This window comes from Dermacentor albipictus, chromosome 7 (genome assembly GCF_038994185.2).
Source record: "Dermacentor albipictus isolate Rhodes 1998 colony chromosome 7, USDA_Dalb.pri_finalv2, whole genome shotgun sequence".
In the NCBI taxonomy this organism is placed as follows: domain Eukaryota; kingdom Metazoa; phylum Arthropoda; class Arachnida; order Ixodida; family Ixodidae; genus Dermacentor; species Dermacentor albipictus.
Genome location: NC_091827.1, coordinates 37,869,084 through 37,888,143, shown reverse-complemented (window position 1 = coordinate 37,888,143; position 19,060 = coordinate 37,869,084). Strand labels below are relative to the sequence as shown.

The window sequence follows — 19,060 nt, the reverse complement described above, 5'->3', positions numbered from 1 at the left end:
CGCAGTGTGACGTAGAATGTATCGGTGGGATGTCGAGACTGTTGATGACAATGGAACGCCTCCGCAGACTGTGGGACAGCGTCCGCAGGAACAGTTCCGAATTGAATTTTTTTCTTGTCTTGCTTCTTTTTGTCTCTCATCTTTCGCTCCTCCTCGAGTACAGGGTTATCAACCGGAGATATCCAATAGCTCACCTCCCTGTCTTTCCCCTACCTTCTTGTCTCTCTCTCTATCTATCTCTAAGCTACCTTAAGATTCAAGAAAAGATAGCCAATGCATAAATGTCCCACGCGACCCTGCGGTAAAGAGCACCCCTTGCTTATAACAACGGGAAAATATGCACATTGATGAAAGCATCACCTACATTAGCGCTGCGTACGCACGGAGACACCGTGGTCTCGATACAAGTCACACCGCAACACGTCTGAAGTTGACGCTGCCTTCCAAATGTTTCCAGGGCGCTCCGTGGCAAAGTCCCTCCACAGGGGGCTCTACCGCAAGGTGTACGCGAGAGCTGAATGAGTACAACTTTTCGCGTCGGATTAGGACGACGGCGACGCGCTACCGCGGCACGCGAAGAAGGCAACGCATAAGACAAAGTTCCGCAATGGATTATTCATCGTCGACAGAGCTACGGCTCATGGCCGCGGCAATGCGGTCTCCGAAGCCGCGTTCCGATGAATAATGCCGCCAGAAAAGCTTTCAAAGACGGCAAGATCGATTAAAGATGAAAAGCCTTCCGTGTCTGCTTTCGTCCTGGTTATGTCATTCTTTCCATTTCTTTTGAGGAAATATAGTATTCAGCACACGTGAGAAGAGACGGTAAACAGCCTGGTACTTTGGGGCTGCATTATTTAGGCGACATTGCGCAGACAAAGCGGAACGTGACTTACGCTTTAGGAAGGAACGTAGTTTTTATGTGTACGAAGAACGCAGCGTGCGTGTATGCAGTCGGCCGTAAATGTTTAGGGGACGCGGGTCCCATGAGACAAATGTGAATGTCTGCTATGTTTAGGCATGGAGCTTCTAATTTAACTTTTTTTTTTTAATATGCGTGGGTCTCAAAGGCTACTGAACCACACGTCAACTTTGAATTTCGTGGTCGAAATGTACGTTGCCACGATCGTTGAGGGTACGTCGCGCGTACATTGGTGCATGGTAAGTACACGGTGTACATTACTCGAACATGCTCTAGCGCGTGCGCGTTAGGCGTTATAGGTGTATAGTTCACGGTGAAGTTGTAAGCGTTACAGAATTCCAGTCCGCTGTCATTGCATGGCCGTCTACCGAGGGAGTATGGTTACAGAAAGCGGATGTAACTCTTGTCTTATCGAAACTATATTGAAACAAATTCCATCACAATTAGCCGCTAAGATGACTCTAACGTTACGACTTTTAATCGACTTTTCCAAATTACGTAGTTCGTAGATGCAGGAGGTCAAGAAAAGAAAAGAAAAAAAGAAATATAAGCTCCCTAAATGATGCCTCTCCCACAACAGGAATTTGACGGGACAACGTCTGATCGCATCCTGCTGTACGATCGTAACACCAAACCTTGCTTCCTCCTTGAAGCTTTTACATTGCGCTTTAAACGTCGAAGACGTAAGCAATGCGGTCGAATGCTTTCGTCGCTGACAGCGTGCAGTTGCACACCTGAGCAAGACTTACGATTGTGTTTTGGAGTGCGGATGTAGCAGGCGTACAACGTAAGCTGACCGCAGGGATGGTGGCCAGTTGTACGTTCAGAGGAAGTCTTACGACTAAAGTCTCGCATCCTACTCAGCCACGCCAGTGCTGTCGCACGTCGTAGTTAAGACGCCTGTAGACATGAGAGTCTGGGCTGCGCAGTAAGGCTCCGGTCGAGATACAGCGCGTGCCGACATCACAGCATGCTCCTATTTCTTACGTTTATAAAACATGGCGAAGGTCAAGAAAGAAAGCAATGTAAGTTGCTTCAAGCTTGACTCCCGTGCAGGAGAAATTGACAATGCAAAGTCTAATCACACCCTGCTGTGCAGTAACAGGCACTACGTGCCCCTTGATTTGTACCCGACAGCTCCCAATTACATTGTATTTCTAACGGCGAAGGCGTCAGACCTTGGCCGTACTTACTATTCAAGGGCAAAGCTGTAGTCGTATACATTTGAGCAAGACCTACAGCTGCGGTTATCCGTGCGGCTGTTGTCGACACGCAGCGTACGTTCACCACGGAGAAGATCGCAGTCACACACCCGCGGCCTTTCAACGACAACTCTGGTCGCATGTCTTCGTCCAAACATGTGAACGTGGTAGTACATCTAGACGTACGACCGCATTGCGTCTAGACGTACGTCTAGAAGACGTCGAGACTTACGAACGAAGTGTCCCGTATACAGAGGCGACGTGTAATCGGCGTACAACGTACGTCGACCACAGGAAAGGTCGCAGTCGTGCGTCTGCGCAAATTATGGTTGGTTGGTTCGGTTTGTGCAGACTTTGCGAGCGTAGCCGTACATCGGGAAGCAATATGCTCTATCAATACTACTGTGTATGCATACTAAGCCTGTTATACTCAGTGGTAAAGGCTGGAGCACTTTTCTTTTATATTTCTCTTTGAGCTCCCAAATAATATATGTGTACGCATACTCTGCGGCTCTCGTCGACAGGCTATTGCTGTGCACGACTAGCGCGGTCACAGACGCATGCCACCGGGGAGTCTATCGGCTCCGCTGCCTGCAGTATAAGGTACTTTAGGAGTACTCCTTGCTGGACTACTTGGTGGTGCATAGCTATTATAAGAGAATGGCAAATTACCAACGCTCGTCCTGTCTCCTTCCTTGGCGTGTTGTTATTTTGCGTTCTCCTAATAACACTGCTTTATGTTTAGTGTTTTCCCTTGCGTGGAAATGCTGACTTTCTTTTTTTCAATTCAGACTTCTCCAGATTCGTAACCGCATCCTTCCCGACTTCTGCTTTTCGGTCAGCGAGTGACAAATAACGTAGCCGACGACACTGCCTGTACCACAGACGCTGAACGCAGTACACAAGTTTAGAAAAAAAAAAGCTTGTTCCCTGTAATATAAACCAATACGTCCTAGCGTTTGTTGCTCCGGTAGGAATAGGCTACCTTGTGCAGTCTGGTCTGTGACAGCCTCCGTTGGTAGTTTTCGCCCTGTCCAGCCCATCTCACAGCATATGAGTGTACCTGCTTCTCTTTCATTTATTTATTTATTTATTTATTTATTCATGTATTTATTCATGTATTTATTTATTTATTTATTTATTTATTTATTTATTTATTTATTTATTTATTTATTTATTTATTTATTTATTTACTGACTGACTGACTGACTGACTGACTGACTGACTGACTGACTGACTGACTGACTGACTGACTGACTGACTGACTGACTGACTGACTGACTGACTGACTGACTGACTGACTGACTGACTGACTGACTGACTGACTGACTGACTGACTGACTGACTGACTGACTGACTGACTGACTGACTGACTGACTGACTGACTGACCGACCGACCGACCGACCGACCGACCGACCGACCGACCGACCGACCGACCGACCGACCGACCGACCGACCGACCGACCGACCGACCGACCGACCGACCGACCGACTGACCGACTGACTGACTGACCGACTGACCGACCGACCGACCGACCGACTGACCGACTGACCGACTGACTGACTGACTGACTGACTGGCTGGCTGGCTGGCTGGCTGGCTGGCTGACTGACTGACTGACTGACTGACTGACTGATTGATTGATTGATTGATTGATTGATCGATCGATTGATTGATTGATCGATCTTGGTCCTCGTAAGCTTCAGCCAGCTTCGACACCTTGACATCTTTTGTTTTAGAAAAGCTAATCGTAATATTAAAGGAGTTCTGTCCAAGCGTCTATTCACTGCAATTTTATTACAGTCCGCTTCAGTGTTCTCCAGTAAGTGTATGCCAGATACCTAGGTGACTGAGTGTACGAGGGCGCTAAGATTTGGAAGTTGTATCCCAAATAGGTTGTCGAACACGGATAATGAGAAATGGAGACAACCCGAAATCTAGAAAAATGGGATAATTTATTTTACTTCGACAGACAGGCTTCGAACGCACGTGCAATCAGAAGCATAGAAAGAAGTACACGACCTAGATAAGAAAAATAAGAATATTATTCGATATCCTCAACAACGCCTTGAGAGACCAAAGAGGCTACAAAGTAGTGTAACAAAAACGAGCGGAAAAATATGCAATATATTAGCAAGTGCCGGAAATCGGGTCGCTCTTAAGCTTCCTAGAAATTTTCGTTCACCAGAAATCGAAACCCGTGCGCCTGCTCGACGGGCAGGTTATAAAGAGAGCAGCGAAATCGGGCGAAAGGAAACAGAACCAAGCACAAGAAAAAGAAAAGAAAAAGGGGTAGGTACTTCAGGTATGAACAATCGCATAGTGACGTTACGCCAACACAAATAGGGCACACACACACACAAAAAAAAGATACGACCAAAATGATTTCAAGCTCAATACGGCGTAAGCGAAGCAGCAAGAGAGCCCTCAGGGCATCTGCGCGAGAGGCCAGTTTCCGTCAAACACAAAAAGAAAATAGCCTGCGGGGGAAAAAAAGAAGGACGTACAGCGACGTGCTGGACCTGTCCGCTTGAACGTCCGGCAAGTGTTTGGCCAGACGTTCCAATATGGAACGCTCCATTCACTTAGTTCCTTTCATTTTTTTCTTTCTTTACTTTTTTGTTGTCTCGTTCATTTCTCTTCTTCCCCTTTCGCGTGGCGATGTGTTCTTGCTTTATTTCCTGCTATTCAAGAAGCAGCCAACAGCTGCAAATGATTGGCGAAAGACGTACGCGAAACCTAAGGAATAGAGAGCGAGAAAGTAGCAGGAACTTCAAAAAAAGAAAAGAAAGAAATTGGAACCAATGACTGCCCTAAGCATGGTATAAGCTGCTACAACTTGTCGGAGGTTGGCCGAGGCACACGTCAACGGTGAAGTGAGCTGCGAAAAAAAAAAAATGAGAGAAAACGAAAGCTGTACCGGAGTACGGCCAGAAGTGCTGCTGAAAGTAGGCACTTCGAAGCCGTCGCGAAAAGCTCTCTTGAAAGTTAACGGGGCGTTGAATGAGCACTAACTTGCAATCAATGGAAACTCAATAGCAACGATCTGGAGGACCTTTTAAGGTCTTGACAGGCCACAAGTCGTTTAACCAGCTTTTCCTTTCCTCTTTCTTTTTCTTTTCCTGAAGGTCTATAGTAGTTCAACTATTTCTCGTTAAACGTCGATAGAGACACAACATAAATTGGGTAAGATATTTGTGTTGAAGTTCTCGATCTTGAAAACGCGCCGCGACGGAATGAAATATCCGCTGAACTTTTTTTGTTGTTGTTGTTGTTGTAGTAGTTTCCGCAAGCAGCGCTTAACAGGAAGCTTTAGCCTGGAGCCAAATCCAATTTCCCAACTCAGATACGTGTGAAACGAAAAACTGCTCTCATTATACGAGCACTGAACCAATTTGAATGAAATTTGTTAAATTTACGAAAAAAATCTATGGTCAACGGACTATAAGAAGCACAGTATTGATTTAGGGCTTACTATACTTTTAATGCCAAAATAGCCGGAAATTAGCAACATAAGAACCAACTGAAGCATTAGTTTAAAAATATATAACTAAGCATCAGAACAGATACCACAGTTCGGTGACCTAGATTCTGCCGGCTATGTATGCCAGGCTAACCCCGCCTGCTTCAACATCACCACCACCACCACCACCACCACCACCATCACCATCACCACCACCTAGATTCGTTCAAGCAAGTAAAGCGGACAAATTTGATATATGAGTTTGGAGATTGCGTGGCATTGTTACAACTGTTTACGAGTGCTTACTTTTTTTTGCGAATGTCCTGCTCTCAAATAAGTAGCATTCTACAAAACGGTGTACAGCGCAACAATTAGGCGCGCCTTGCATGTCCTAAAACGGGCATACACATTTCTGATATCTTTTCTTTTTTATTGCCGGGTTACGAAGTTGGACACTTTATGTAATGAAGTACGTTTTAAATTTAAGCTTTCTTTTGCCTACGTTTTCGGGGTTTGGCATGGTTGCCTGGCTGCTGGGTCAGTATCCATCTCGGCTGATATACCTGCGGATATGTATACAATGGTTATATGAAAGTGTCCCCGAAGTGACCTACATAAACTTGTATGCTGACCAAGTTTGCGGGAACCCTGTTTTGCGTAACAAAAAAAAAATCTTCCTCAGAAAACTTGAACATTACCGTCCTCTCAGAGGCACATCTAAAGCTCGCCGATCTGTTGATGGAATGGTGAATTATACTTAACGAATTCTTTCATTTAATTTGCTTTCTTTGAAATAGCGATTCGGTATGTCTGCCACCGGTCACTTCGGCCGATACTCCAGAATGGATGTGTGTCCCATTGTGGCACAGAAAGAGGTCTCTGAAACCTTTGAATGTTGCTTGACGCGGGTCGCACTTTTCTCCGCATACGCCTGTTATCGCCGTTCTTCCTTAAACAAGCGTGTCAGAGCGACTATCGACCTTCTGCCATCGCTGCATACACGTGTCGCACTGTGCATACGGCTGATGTGGTGTTTTACATTTCCCCGTTGCTTGTGAACGATGCTGCGCATAAACATAAGAAGTGCATGACAACAATGTTGTGACCTTTGTGCTGGATAAAACAAACAACCCTCTAGATTTCTCGTTGCATACGATGACAGTGAACAAAATTGTACGCGTCACCCTTAGTTGTAGGTAACTTAAGTAACCCCTTATGCCTCGCTTCAGATAGACTACAACCTGGGCGTTGTACCTGCATATTAATCGCTCCTTCTTTTAATCTTACATTCTTTAAAGTGATTTTTCTTTAATATATCAGCTAAACAAAAACGTTCCTCCCAGAAGTTCGTAAACTCCAACTTTCTTTATTCTTTTAAAAGCGACAAACTTCATCAAAATCGGTGCAGTGGTTGCCGAGCAAAACGATTTCTCCGTTGCCATGTGTTTACAAAGACAGGAGCTCGTGACGTCACGCTTCCTCTTAAGAAGAGCCGCGAAAACCTTATAGGTAGGTTTTCTAAGAACTTTCTAACAACGACTACAATTTCCGTAAGCGTGCCCAAACTAAGACTGCGGCCAGCTACTTGCCTTGCTTATTGGCAAGTTCTTATTTCCACCACTCTTCATAATGTCGAGCCAGAAACTTGCTCTTTCATTCCCACTACGTTCACAAAGCTTCGCGAGTCCATAGCCTAGTCACTGTAAACATGTCTTCAAAAAAAAAAAGACTAAAAATGCAACAACTGTGCCATATAGGCTTGTCGGGCAGTCCTTTGAAATGCGAATCACCCGCTATTCGTCGTTGTGCCACAGACGACAAAGAAAAAAAAAATAGATAACAAAAAAACTTCAAAGAAAGACGTGAAGCATGCAGTAAAGATTAGTCAGCACAAACTGCATATGGGTAGCAGCCAGCGTTTTGCAGACAGGAGCCTGGCAAGACATTCGCGAATGTAATCGCAAACCTGTCAGGTGAAAAACCCCGGCGGTATATAAGCACGACAAAGTGACGATCAGAAATACACCTGTAGATAAAAACACGCTTTTTCGAACCCCGCGTGCGCCGGTGCAAAAAGCTCACGTCTCTAAGGAACGCACTGCGAATACCGGCCGCTGGTTCACGCGAAGAAAAGGAAACGAAATAAAAAAATTGCGACCACCAGAAAACGATAGCGAATTGTGTTGCTTGTCTTGTGGCACTTGCCGGTTGCTCTCGTTGGTGTCGTTGCTTTCCTTTTTTTTGGCTTTGTTTTTTGTTGGATCGTTTCCTGCTCCCGAAGCGCTTTCTTGGCGAAATTATACGGCCGCCGCTTTCCTGACGAAACGCGGGCGCTTTCGCTCAGCAACTTCACCCGCGCCGCTCTCCGTCCTGCCTTTTGAAGTCCCAAATTTCATCTATTCCGGTTTGCCGACGACGCCTTCGAGCTGACTCGCGCGAATTTCCCGTGTGCCCTAGCCCATGTAGTGCTATCCGCAACTTCGCAACTCTTCATCGGCCCACAGAAAAAAAAAATAACAGAAATTATACGTTTTCTTTCGTCTTCTAGAGCAGTAGCCAGCTGCACTTCGGTCGAAGAGTGTAGGGCAATCAAACGCGGAAGCCGTGATCAAAAGCTCAACGAGGTGCTGTAGCAGGAGTCCTTGCAAGGAAACAAACATACAAGCAAACAAAAAAATAAGAGAAGCACCTATAGAGATGTTACTGATACAGAGGGACGAACGCGCGTCTCGGTTTACAAATCAGTTTTACACCCGAGGTATCTGGGAATCGCCATCAAAGGGAGTGGAGTCGACGAAGCGAAAGCTATAGGAGAGAGTTCACCACGGATCTGGCAATAAAGTGAAACATCTTGCGTGAACCTCCGCCGCCATTTGGCCTCACGTTAGAGGCTTGGAAAGCGGCTTGGGCGAGCACGTATGCCGATACGAAGGCATAAGCCGCTCAAAGCGGACAGCTTCGAGCGTTCGTCGGAGTTGGCACGTATCCACTGCCAAATGGTGTACGCTTCGCCATTCTCAGCGAACTAGCATGCAAGTGCTCCCTTTACTTGCTTTGTATGGCGATGTTCGAGGGAACGGGATTATTGAGCGGAACACTTTTGTACGACGCAATTTAGATCGAATCCAATCGTGGGGTTTCGGCCGCCCCAAAGCGCGCTAAACCATACCGCGATCGCTTTCGTCATACCGAAGTAACCTTAGGGTGTCGCGCCGTTGACGTCGTTTCGCCGACTTGACGCCGTCAACTACGAGTAAATTACCTAGTAATTAAGTAAATTGCTTAGAAGTACCAAAGGTTATTAAGTATATCTCGTGAGGTGCTTTACAGTGATAATACAAGACAGGCGACGAACGGGCGAATTGGATATAGATAGACAGATAGACAGAGCTTGTCGTGTGGATAGAGCGTGTCGTGTGGATAGAGCGTGTCGTGAGACAGACAAGCATGAGCGTGTTCGCGCGGTGATGTCCAGGCACGGTGACGCTCAACCTAGGAACAGGCACCTAAAAGCTGCGCTCTGAAATTCTGAAGCACAATATTGCAGGGCGACTGTGTATGTTTATCTTAGCTTGTCAAGCGCTCATAATAGCTATGGTTATGAATGCGTCGCACAAATCATTATCCATTGAATCTATCTATCTATCTATCTATCTATCTATCTATCTATCTATCTATCTATCTATCTATCTATCTATCTATCTATCTATCTATCTATCTATCTATCTATCTATCTATCTATCTATCTATCTATCTATCTATCTATCTATCTATCTATCTATCTATCTATCTATCTATCTATCTATCTATCTATCTATCTATCTATCTATCTATCTATCTATCTATCTATCTATCTATCTATCTATCTATCTATCTATCTATCTATCTATCTATCTATCTATCTATGAGGCCTGAATGCCAATCAAGGGCATTAGAATTGCGACAGCGCCAAGACAATATCGTACGAGAGAGACAGTAGGAGACAGACGGGTCTAAAAAGAAGCGCGCTCACCTGTACAAGGCTGGGTCTAGTCGGCGGGCGGCAGCTCTGTTCGGCGCAAGGCTGCGTTTGGCGCTCCATGCTTTCGGAGCCCGAGCCGCAGGCCTGCTCGTTACGGTCCCCATTCTTGGACGTGGGGGCAGACATCCTGCAACGAAAACAAAAACGCCCATGAGAAAATTGTAAGTCTGAAACACAAAGTAATACTGATGCCGCGGTTGATAAGAGCAGTGGTAATCGGTAACATCTATCGGTCAAAGTAAAGTTGGCATTCCGACAGCGATAGTTGCAGCGATAGCCGTTGTATGCCTACAGCGATAGCTTTTATCGACTCTTCCTTGATTCGAAAGGGTGTGCGGCGGCGAACGTAATCAACTTCCATGGATCACGTCGATGCGCATGTGCCGTGGTGGTACGAGACTCAAGCAGGATAATGAGACGGTTATCGAAACATGAATGTCAGGTGAGGACAGGTTACAAAAATTCATAAAACATCCAGAAAAAATGCTGCTGCTGTCAGTGTGACTGCACTGTGGGTTCGCACTTCACTGCGGGGGTTGCTTTATTATTTTTTTATTACTTGTAGGTGAATATGCACATGACAGAAGAGGAAAGCCCGGCACGAACATGTTTTCTTTGGATCAGTCAATTGTATGCTTCAGTGGCGATGGTAGAGTTGTTGCGCCTGAGCTCCTCGTCGTCGAACACTGACGGAAGCAACCGACAGCAATGCCTCCTGTGTTTCTTCAATGACCGCCCACGGACACCAAAGGCGAATTAAAGAAGGCGGGGTTGGTGACGCCTAATAGGCCGCCACTTTTCCTAGTTCTGGTCACAGTGTAAGAGGCATGGCAAGGGCGACTTCGACCCCCTTTCACCGCATGCACGCAGAAACGGAGGACCGGGTGAGAGAGCGGGGACAATGCAAGGCGATAGTCCTAGCAATAAACGAGATTTAAAAATTGAAATCGGAAGCGCGGGTGCCGAGGCACCATCCATTAACCAACTTCCAAGCATTCCAGGAGATTGTGCTCATCAACAGTGTATAATAATGACAACGCTGACATTTCGACATCTGATAAGTTCTTTTTGAATGATAGTATAGAAATCCTGCTCTGCGCTAGGTCTGTTCTGGTCATCTCGTCTTATTGCGTCTACTGCTTCGCCCACGCCGTCTGTTCATATCTACAGCTGGTGCACCAAATTAGAAGGCGAAATGGGCCGGTTTCGGGGTACAGTAGTAAAGAATTAAATTCAGCTATTGAGAGACCGGGCATGTCTTGTCAAAAACAATATACATGAGGCGATGCCAAGGATCATCGACATGAAGCCAGTAGAATAGTTGGTGTGTTCAAAGCAAAAGGTGCGTCGCGCAGATGCATACACGCAGTGTCACATAGAAAGTAAATATAGTATTTTATTATTATTATTATTATTATTATTATTATTATTATTATTATTATTATTATTGTTGTTGTTGTTGTTGTTGTTGTTGTTGTTGCATTCCCGCGAAGGCGTCATAAAAAACGAAAGAAAAACCACTTGTTTACCGTACATTGGGTACACGTTAAAGAAGCACAGTAGTCAAAATTAGTGAAAAGCTCTCCACCACACGATGTCCCTCGTAGCCCATCGCACAGTTTCAGGCCGTCACGCTTCAAGGCCCGTCTAGAATCTCGCGGCTCCCAGACGCAGAGGGGTTCAAATCGCGCGCGCGTCTCACTGCGCACCAGGGGCGGGAACGGTGACCCTTTAGTCCGCGTGTCGCCTGCACGAAGACTACGGCCGTTTTTTTTCCGCCCCGGGAAAAAAAAAAGAAAAAGAAGAAAGAAAAAGTACAAGAGAGGGAAGAAAGGACAGGAATGCACATAAAGTTGGGAACGAGGCATTGACCCTTTCCGGCTCAAGACCTCCGGTGCCGCGAGCCCTACGGGTCGACCTCCGCAGGGCGTACGCGCACGCGGGGTTATGCGCGCGGTTCAAGCCCCCCCCTCCCGGTTGAGCCCGCGCGTCTGACCAGTTAGTGGCCCATAAATAAGCCAGCGCCGGGAGACGCGTAAAGCTCGGCGCCGCGTCGAGCTCGTTGCTTCCGGAGTCAGAAGGTCCCTCATGCTCCCCCCCCCCCTTTTTTTCCTATTCCAGTCTTTCTATCTATTTCTTGTTCCCTAAATTTTTTGTCCGTTTTTCTGAGCTCGAGACCCGCCCGTGAGACGTCGTGCACGCGGAAGCGAGACGGGAAATGAGCCAACTCCGGGGCACGAAGGCAGCTGCGACGTAGAAAGTGGCACACGCGAAAGACGTGTTCCTCGTTGCCACAGTGTTTTGCAGCCTGGAACGCATACCTGGGGCCCTGTAACGTCAAACTACTCCAATGTGTTTTTATTCCTATCTCCTGACGTCGAATTCACGTAACCACCGATGCAAGCATGGGGTGGTAACCTGCAGCGTTGTTTAAAAAGCCCAATCAAACACGTTTCTTGTTTATGGAATGTGACTTTCTTTTGCTTTCAAGGTAAATTGCATTGTCTACATTGAGCAGTTTTCCTTATCTGATTGGCTGGGAGGCGAGAGCTAATATCTAATAGGCGAGGGGCACGCTCAAGTGGAGAGATCTTCGATTGGGCCGAGCCAGCGCAGTGAAATTAGATAGCCGGATGAGGAGAGTGGTGCCGGAGTCTGCGATTGGTCTGCTTCCCCTTATTTACCCTGCGGCGGATGATCAAAAATTGCGGCGGCATGCAACGGAAGGGAAGAATGCCGTCAAAACAGACCCTCAGCAAAGTAGAGTTGGAAGAGCGATGTCGTATACGCACCGAAAGGTCTCGATACCGTTATAATGCCACGCAAAATGTTTTATTATACGCAAATAAATTCATGCTCCCCGGCAGCTCCGAGGAGCCGGTGCCACAACGATCGGCGGGCAGCCATCGTCTCGTACTTTCGGAACGGGGCACCCTCCGGCTATTCAGCAAAACTTCCAGTTTTGTCCGGCATATTAATACGTCTTTAACGCGTACACGTCACTTTGACACGGTGAGCTCTTTCAGTTTTGTGGCGTCGCGTGATAGACAGGTAAAGTGGGCGCAGCCGTAAAACGGTTGACCAATAGCAATCGGTCAAACGACGTCTGTTACGCTAATGGCGAAAAAGGCGCCGAATCAGAACTTATTATTTTTATTTCGCTCGGTCTAATACTGCACAATCTGTGTGCACATATTATATCCGACGGCGCGTTTTCGCGGTTTCCGAGACGTCGCCTGACAGACAGGCACAGTGGGTGGTGGCTCGAAAGCTTTTTGACCAATCGTGGAGGGCTGATTGCAGAATTCGAATAGAAAAGTGTGGAATAGCCTTACGTTATAGAGCCCCTGATACCGCCTCAAACATTGTTTTGTTCAATTCCTTGAGGAACTTTAGTAAGTTAATAGTGGTTCCCTACTATCTGCCAGGCGCAACCTTTTAAGCCCTGTAGGCTTTCGCTGGCGTAATATCTGTACAGTTGAACTAATCAATAAGAGATGTATGTATGTATGTATGTATGTATGTATGTATGTATGTATGTATGTATGTATGTATGTATGTATGTATGTATGTATGTATGTATGTATGTATGTATGTGTGTATGTGTGTATGTATGTATGTATGTATGTATGTATGTATGTATGTATGTATGTATGTATGTATGTATGTATGTATGTATGTATGTATGTATGTATGTATGTATGTATGTATGTATGTGCGCCCGTGTTTCTTGTTGTAACTCAGTGGTTATACATCTACGACCGACGTGCAGCTGCGTAGCACATCATTGGTTCGAATGTCGTCACTTGCAACCTCCTCAATTTCGGGTGCGGGAATATAAGCTATACATTTGCACTAAAGTTATGAGGTCTTTCTTCGGGAGATGGCTAACCGAAAATAAACACGGCGTTGAGCTGTTCTTTTATTCTTTTTTGACGGCGCTCAGTAGATATCAACACTAAGTCGATTTGATTGAATGATCGGATTCAAGAGCCCTAAGCAACAAGTGGGCTGTCCTTCGTGGTATTGCTTGTGCTTCAGTGTGCGCGTTTGTTCAAAAAGAGGGGAGGCAGGGAAAGCTCAGCATCAGATTTGATTAGCAGCGGGTTCATTAACGCGCAGTATAAGCTTAGAACACGAAACGCAGCTTATTTTCCTTTTTTCCCTTTTTCCCCGCCGTTCTCGCGGTCGCGGATAAAATAAGCGACTTCGTGTATGACAGCTGAATGCCCTAGCAAGTGAGTTACCCGCAACAGGCTGTTCGATGGCTGGTCGACGTTGATCGCTAAACTCCGTGTCGTCAGTGTTTTTTTATTATTTATTTATTTACTTATTTCGGCTGCTTTCTTGTACCCATTCGTGTGTGCCTTCAAAAACAACTAATCTCGTTTTTGCCACAACTCATTAGCCTCGTTTTTGTTGACTACGAGAGCGCTATAAATGGCGCTCTTAGCGCTTTTGATCGCGTCGTTCATCACAGCTGGTGACTCAGCCGAAGAAAAAAAACCGCTCTCCCTCGAATTGTCTTACTTCGCTCCCGTCTCACGTCCAGCTTGCGTTAAAAGCTGACGCCGTTCGGTAGGGGAGAAATAGGGAACCCGAAGGAGCAGCATCGAGCAGGGCAAGAACCGGGGCTCGCGCAGTCGCATAATTTGTGCGCGAATGCAGACTAATCTAGAGCCGTTACACGAACCCTTTATCCCTAAAGAGGTGATGCGTGGGGAGGGAACCAGCGTAGGGATTCACGGGTGCGGGGTTGTGGAGTAAGGAGCGGAGGAGGAAGTGGGCGTAGGTAAATGTGCTCGAAACCACACACACGCACACGCACACACGCACACACACATACGCGTGACAGTCAAGAACGCTAAATGTGTTCCTCAGGGCGAACACTCGCCGTGCACGACAAGGCCTACGGCGGTTGCTGTGGGAGACGGGGATGAACGATGAAAAGAAGTGGGGATCGCGGGGAAGAGTGGCATGGCTGAGAAGGGGAGAAGGCAGAGGAGGCATGGTGAGAGAGATTTTGCTCGAGAACCACACACGCGCGACTGCAAAAGGGTAAAGCGAGCCTCCTATTGAAGCGAATGCCGGCCGTTCACGCCAAACGAGAGGGGTTGAAGCGAGGGAAACGAGGAGAGGGGATGGATGGAAAGGATCGCGTTGCCGGGGAAGGGCGCGAAGCAGCTACTGGAAGAAAACGACGTAGATTTGTAATAAAGGAAGACGTGGTGGTATTTGTGGTGGGTGGGTTGTAGCCGAAAGACGAGAGTCAGAGTACGATGAAAGGAGTGGGGAGGGTGCCAAATTAGGAAGAACAAGTCCCGAGAGGTGAATGTGTGCGTAAGTATTCCATAGAGAGCAACGACGCTCCAAGACCCGTCCCCGGCATTGCACCCTCGCTTGCCTTGCACCACACAGACGCATGGTCAACGTGCGCCTAATCAAAGTTATTTCCTACCAACTGCTGCTCCTGCGGCTGTGTAGTACCCTGGTGTAGCGTAGTGGTAGTGTAGTGTAGTGTAGTGTAGTGTAGTGTAGTGTAGTGTAGTGTAGTGTAGTGCCGTGGTGTTGCCTTTCCTGGGGAGCACCATCCTACGTTCGCCTCCTAACCCTCACCTTACCTAACACGCAGTTAATTATTACCCCTTTTCTTGTGGCACTTCCACCTTCTTTCTTTCTTTTTTTTGTCAGGAGGACATGTTAGGCCACGCTGCGAGGGAGAAAAATCTGACCTAGCCTCATCCTCAATGAAAGCAGTGTGCCGATGAGCGTATAAGCGATCTGGAAGACTATTCCCAGCTTTAGAGGAATGGGGAATCAGGCGGCCGTGTGGACACCTCTTTCCGCAGAATGCGGGGTCGAGTGGTCAATTGCCGGTCGGGGTAGTGACCGTACGTTGTCGCGGGTAATGTATGCAAGGTAGAGCAAATACCAGCATTGAACACGCTCACAATAATGCGTGTACGAGAAATGTCTCAGTGGGAGCAAATTCTGGGATGAATGCACAATGTGTTTGACGACTGTCTCCAGACTGATGTGTGATACGTGCGCCTGCTTTAACGCGTGCAGCGAATTGTAGGGAATGCACAAGAATGCTCATCTGAAATAGACTAAAATATGGGTAAATATTATCCCAGGAAAAGGGGTCACCGGTACTCCTTTTTCTTTCTTGCTCGAACGGTATAGTTAAATACTGCACGTTGCCCAGCGCAAAACGGCAATGTGAGAAAACCGAAAAGCAAGAAGAAGCCACGTAACGAGCCCATGCAAGGAAACGAGACGCCGATGTTTGAATGGCCGGGGGGGGGGGGGGGGGGCTCTTTTCATCAGCGAAGCTCGTTAGGAAACGACTGCAGAGCGAGAGCAATCATGTACACACGCGCAGACACGCACACACCGAGGGCCGAGGTAAAACGTCAGCGGCTCGGAAAAGTACACGTACAAGTACTAGGGGTGCGGGATACCGTGAGCGAGGCGAGGAAGTGTCAGCGACGACGACGACTCCGAGGCTCCGAAAACGCGGTTCGCGAACAGGGTCTTAGACGAGCCCGCGGAGTCTGCAGTACGGGCGGGTGTGAGGGTGGGAGGGGGCAGGAGAAATGCAGTGCGGCAGGCTGTTGGAGAGGGGTCATTTAGGGGGGGGGGGGGGGGTGCCAGCCACCTAATGCGATTAGAATGTCCTCGCCTTAACGCCCAAGTAGCTTTCTCCGAGACGAGTGCGCTGCCATGAAGAAGGAACTGTTAACACGAGGACACAGGACTCCCCCCACCCCCCCCCCCCTCCACCGCTTCTCTCCCCTTCCCTCTCACGAGTCGCGAAGCGAACTCGGCGCGCCCTGTTCCTTCGGCCGCAAAGTGGACGACGCCGGGCGCGCTCCTCTCCTTCCGCGCGGGAGAGAAGTTCTCAAACACCCTCTCTCCCCGCACTTTCCCCTCCATCGTCCTCGTTACCGGCACGGGCTCAAATGGGAGCTAATCAAACGATGATGCCCTACATCAATAACTGAGCGCGCAATGGGAGAGGGCGAAAAGGGAGTGGAAAGGGAGCCCCTTCTCCCGTTAGCCCCGTAGAGGGAATGATCCCGCGGGCTCGGCGGCGCAGTTGTTAACCCTAAATGCGAAACGGCACCGAACCGCCGACCGCTGCCTCTATATATATATATATGGCTACGCCGCGCGGCGCCCGATGAAACATTCGTTCCTCGTCGACTCGGAATGGGCACCGCGCTGAGCTCGAGAATGAGTTCGCGAGGCGGTGAACGAAATGTTGGCTCGTTCCGAAAGTGGCGCGGGTACCTCGGAAGAAAAGAACGCGGTGCGGGCTTAGCAGGAGTCTCCGCGAAGTCTCTCTGTATAGGCGCGAGCGAGTCCGGGGAGCGAAAAAGGGGGCGTGCGATGCTCGGTAAATGGAGACAGACTGCGAAGCTATGTGAAGATGACCGCGAACGCGGTAATTCTCTAGCCTCGCCCGCTGCACGCGGATTGGTAGAGGCGGTTACATCTAATGCGGCGAAGGTGGTGCGAGTGCGTGTGTGACCCGGAAAGGAATCGCGCGAGGCACTTTGTCATAAAACCGTGGCGTATACGCTTCGTGCCGACATGTACAACGGTGGATAGGGGGGCGGAGGTGTTATAAGAATGCAAGTAGATTCTACGCGTATCTTCGAGGTGATAAAGATAAGACAGGTGGACAGGCCGTTACAACTGGAGTGCGGAGGGTCGTAACGCGTGACTTACTCTGCAAAATTAACAAGTGTCAAGGAACAGTCAATTTTATGCCGTAACGTGCGAGAGTCGAATGCGAATGAGAACATTAATCAGCTATATTTATTTGTATCGGTGATGCGAAAAAAAAAAGATAAGGTTGACTCGTTCACACCAATAAGCGAGGTGCTTCGAAAGGACAATGTTAATTTGGTATAATAAATGACGGATACACTAGTATTCGCTCGTCAAACTGTAAACGAACCTCCAAGTGCCAAACGGAGTACCTTGTAAGTTGATTGCCGTTATGTCACGTGATTCTATGTATTGGTTACCTGTTAATGTCTGCCTCATGCCTCGCAACCATCCCACTTTGCTTGTTTGAAAGTCAAGGGCATTCGGTTAGTTCGGATGATCTCATTACCTATGCATCCTTGTGAACCTTTCTTCAAAAGCAATGCCTTAAAGACGCTTCTGCGTTGTGCCAATGTTCGCGAAGTAAGAGGGGACAAAATCGTAAAGAGATCTAGGTACTACATGCTAATGATTGTTCCTTCAGGTGTCCCCATTGTGTTAGCATATGTGCAGAACTCGTTCAGTTGAAGATATACTTTTGTTCGCTGAACTTGGTGTCAGTGTCACGAGATGGCGCTACAAGCCACGCTCTGCGTGCCAGCGTCTCTAGTGCTCCAGCGTTTCAGAAACTGCAATACGTTGACAGACGAGCTAAAAAGACTCTCTGACCACGCTTCATTTTGTCCGGCCGCGAAGTAAGCGAGCCAGCTCTTCAGCCTGTTTCACAGCCTCCTCCCCGCCCACCCCTTCGCTATGCTTCCGTGAATGCTGCGCCTACTTTCGTGATCGCTGTGCCTACTCTCGCGAACGCTGCGCTTTCGTGAAATCAATACCTCCTTCTACGCAAGGACTCGGGCCTCCCGATGCTACAGCCGGCGAAATCGAACATGCTGGCCGTTTCGAACGAAGTCAGCGGCCGTGCCTCTCCGACTTTCAATTCTTTCTCTTCTTTTTTTCGCATTTATTCGCGGCCGATTCGAACGGCAAAGCGGCGGCGGCCAGGCGTGGTGCGCTCGTTCTCGACGGGGCACCTCTGGCGCCGGGCAAAAGTTCGCGCGAAACAGCGCGCGGCGAGCGCCTGCCCCGCTATCCGGCGCGTAATCTCGTAAACGCTTCGGCGGCCCACCCCGTTCCGGCCGGTGATTGGTCGGCGGCCACTCAGCGAGCTCGCGAGGTGCTACGCTGCGCCTCGCCGTTGCCTTCCGTGCCGAGAAGCAACTAGGGGGGTCCGAGCGCCGGGGCCTGCTGGTTCGCCTCGCCTTAAAGACAGGGAGCTATACGGAGACCCCGGGCTGCGGAGCGGACGTCGCCCCGTTGGCACCCTGCGATGGCGAATCTGATAGATCCTGTCTGAGCGCATAGACGGCGACGGCGGAAATCCGTTGAGACGGCGCGTTCTGGTTGTATGTTTAGAAGATTTAGAAGATAGTCTGGTGACATGAGGTGCCAGTTAAACGGATTCGTCTCGTGACAGTGGTTAGCTATTGCTTGGTTCCAAGAGAGCCACACATACACACACACATAAAAAAAGAAGACCAGTCAAAAATGGCATGGAAGACAATTCCGGTTTACCAAATCACCGATCAAATGAATGAATGAACGGAAGCACATACGTACGAGGAGGTTTTTCTTAATATTTTACTCTTCCCTTGCCTGTTCACCTGTTATTGAACAA

The 19,060-nt window shown here is 48.1% G+C and overlaps 1 protein-coding gene across 9 annotated transcripts in view; it reads right to left on the bottom strand.

Annotated features, from left to right (window-relative positions):
* The window catches only part of LOC135905678 (kinesin-like protein KIF26B), a 760,359-nt gene that overhangs the window by 334,640 nt on the left and 406,659 nt on the right, over positions 1–19,060 (bottom strand). For all 9 annotated transcript variants that reach the window (XM_070521909.1, XM_070521906.1, XM_070521907.1 and 6 more), the window contains one exon: positions 9,598–9,733. In XM_070521909.1, coding sequence (XP_070378010.1) covers positions 9,598–9,733 — 136 coding nt within the window. The remainder of the gene's footprint in view (positions 1–9,597; positions 9,734–19,060) is intronic.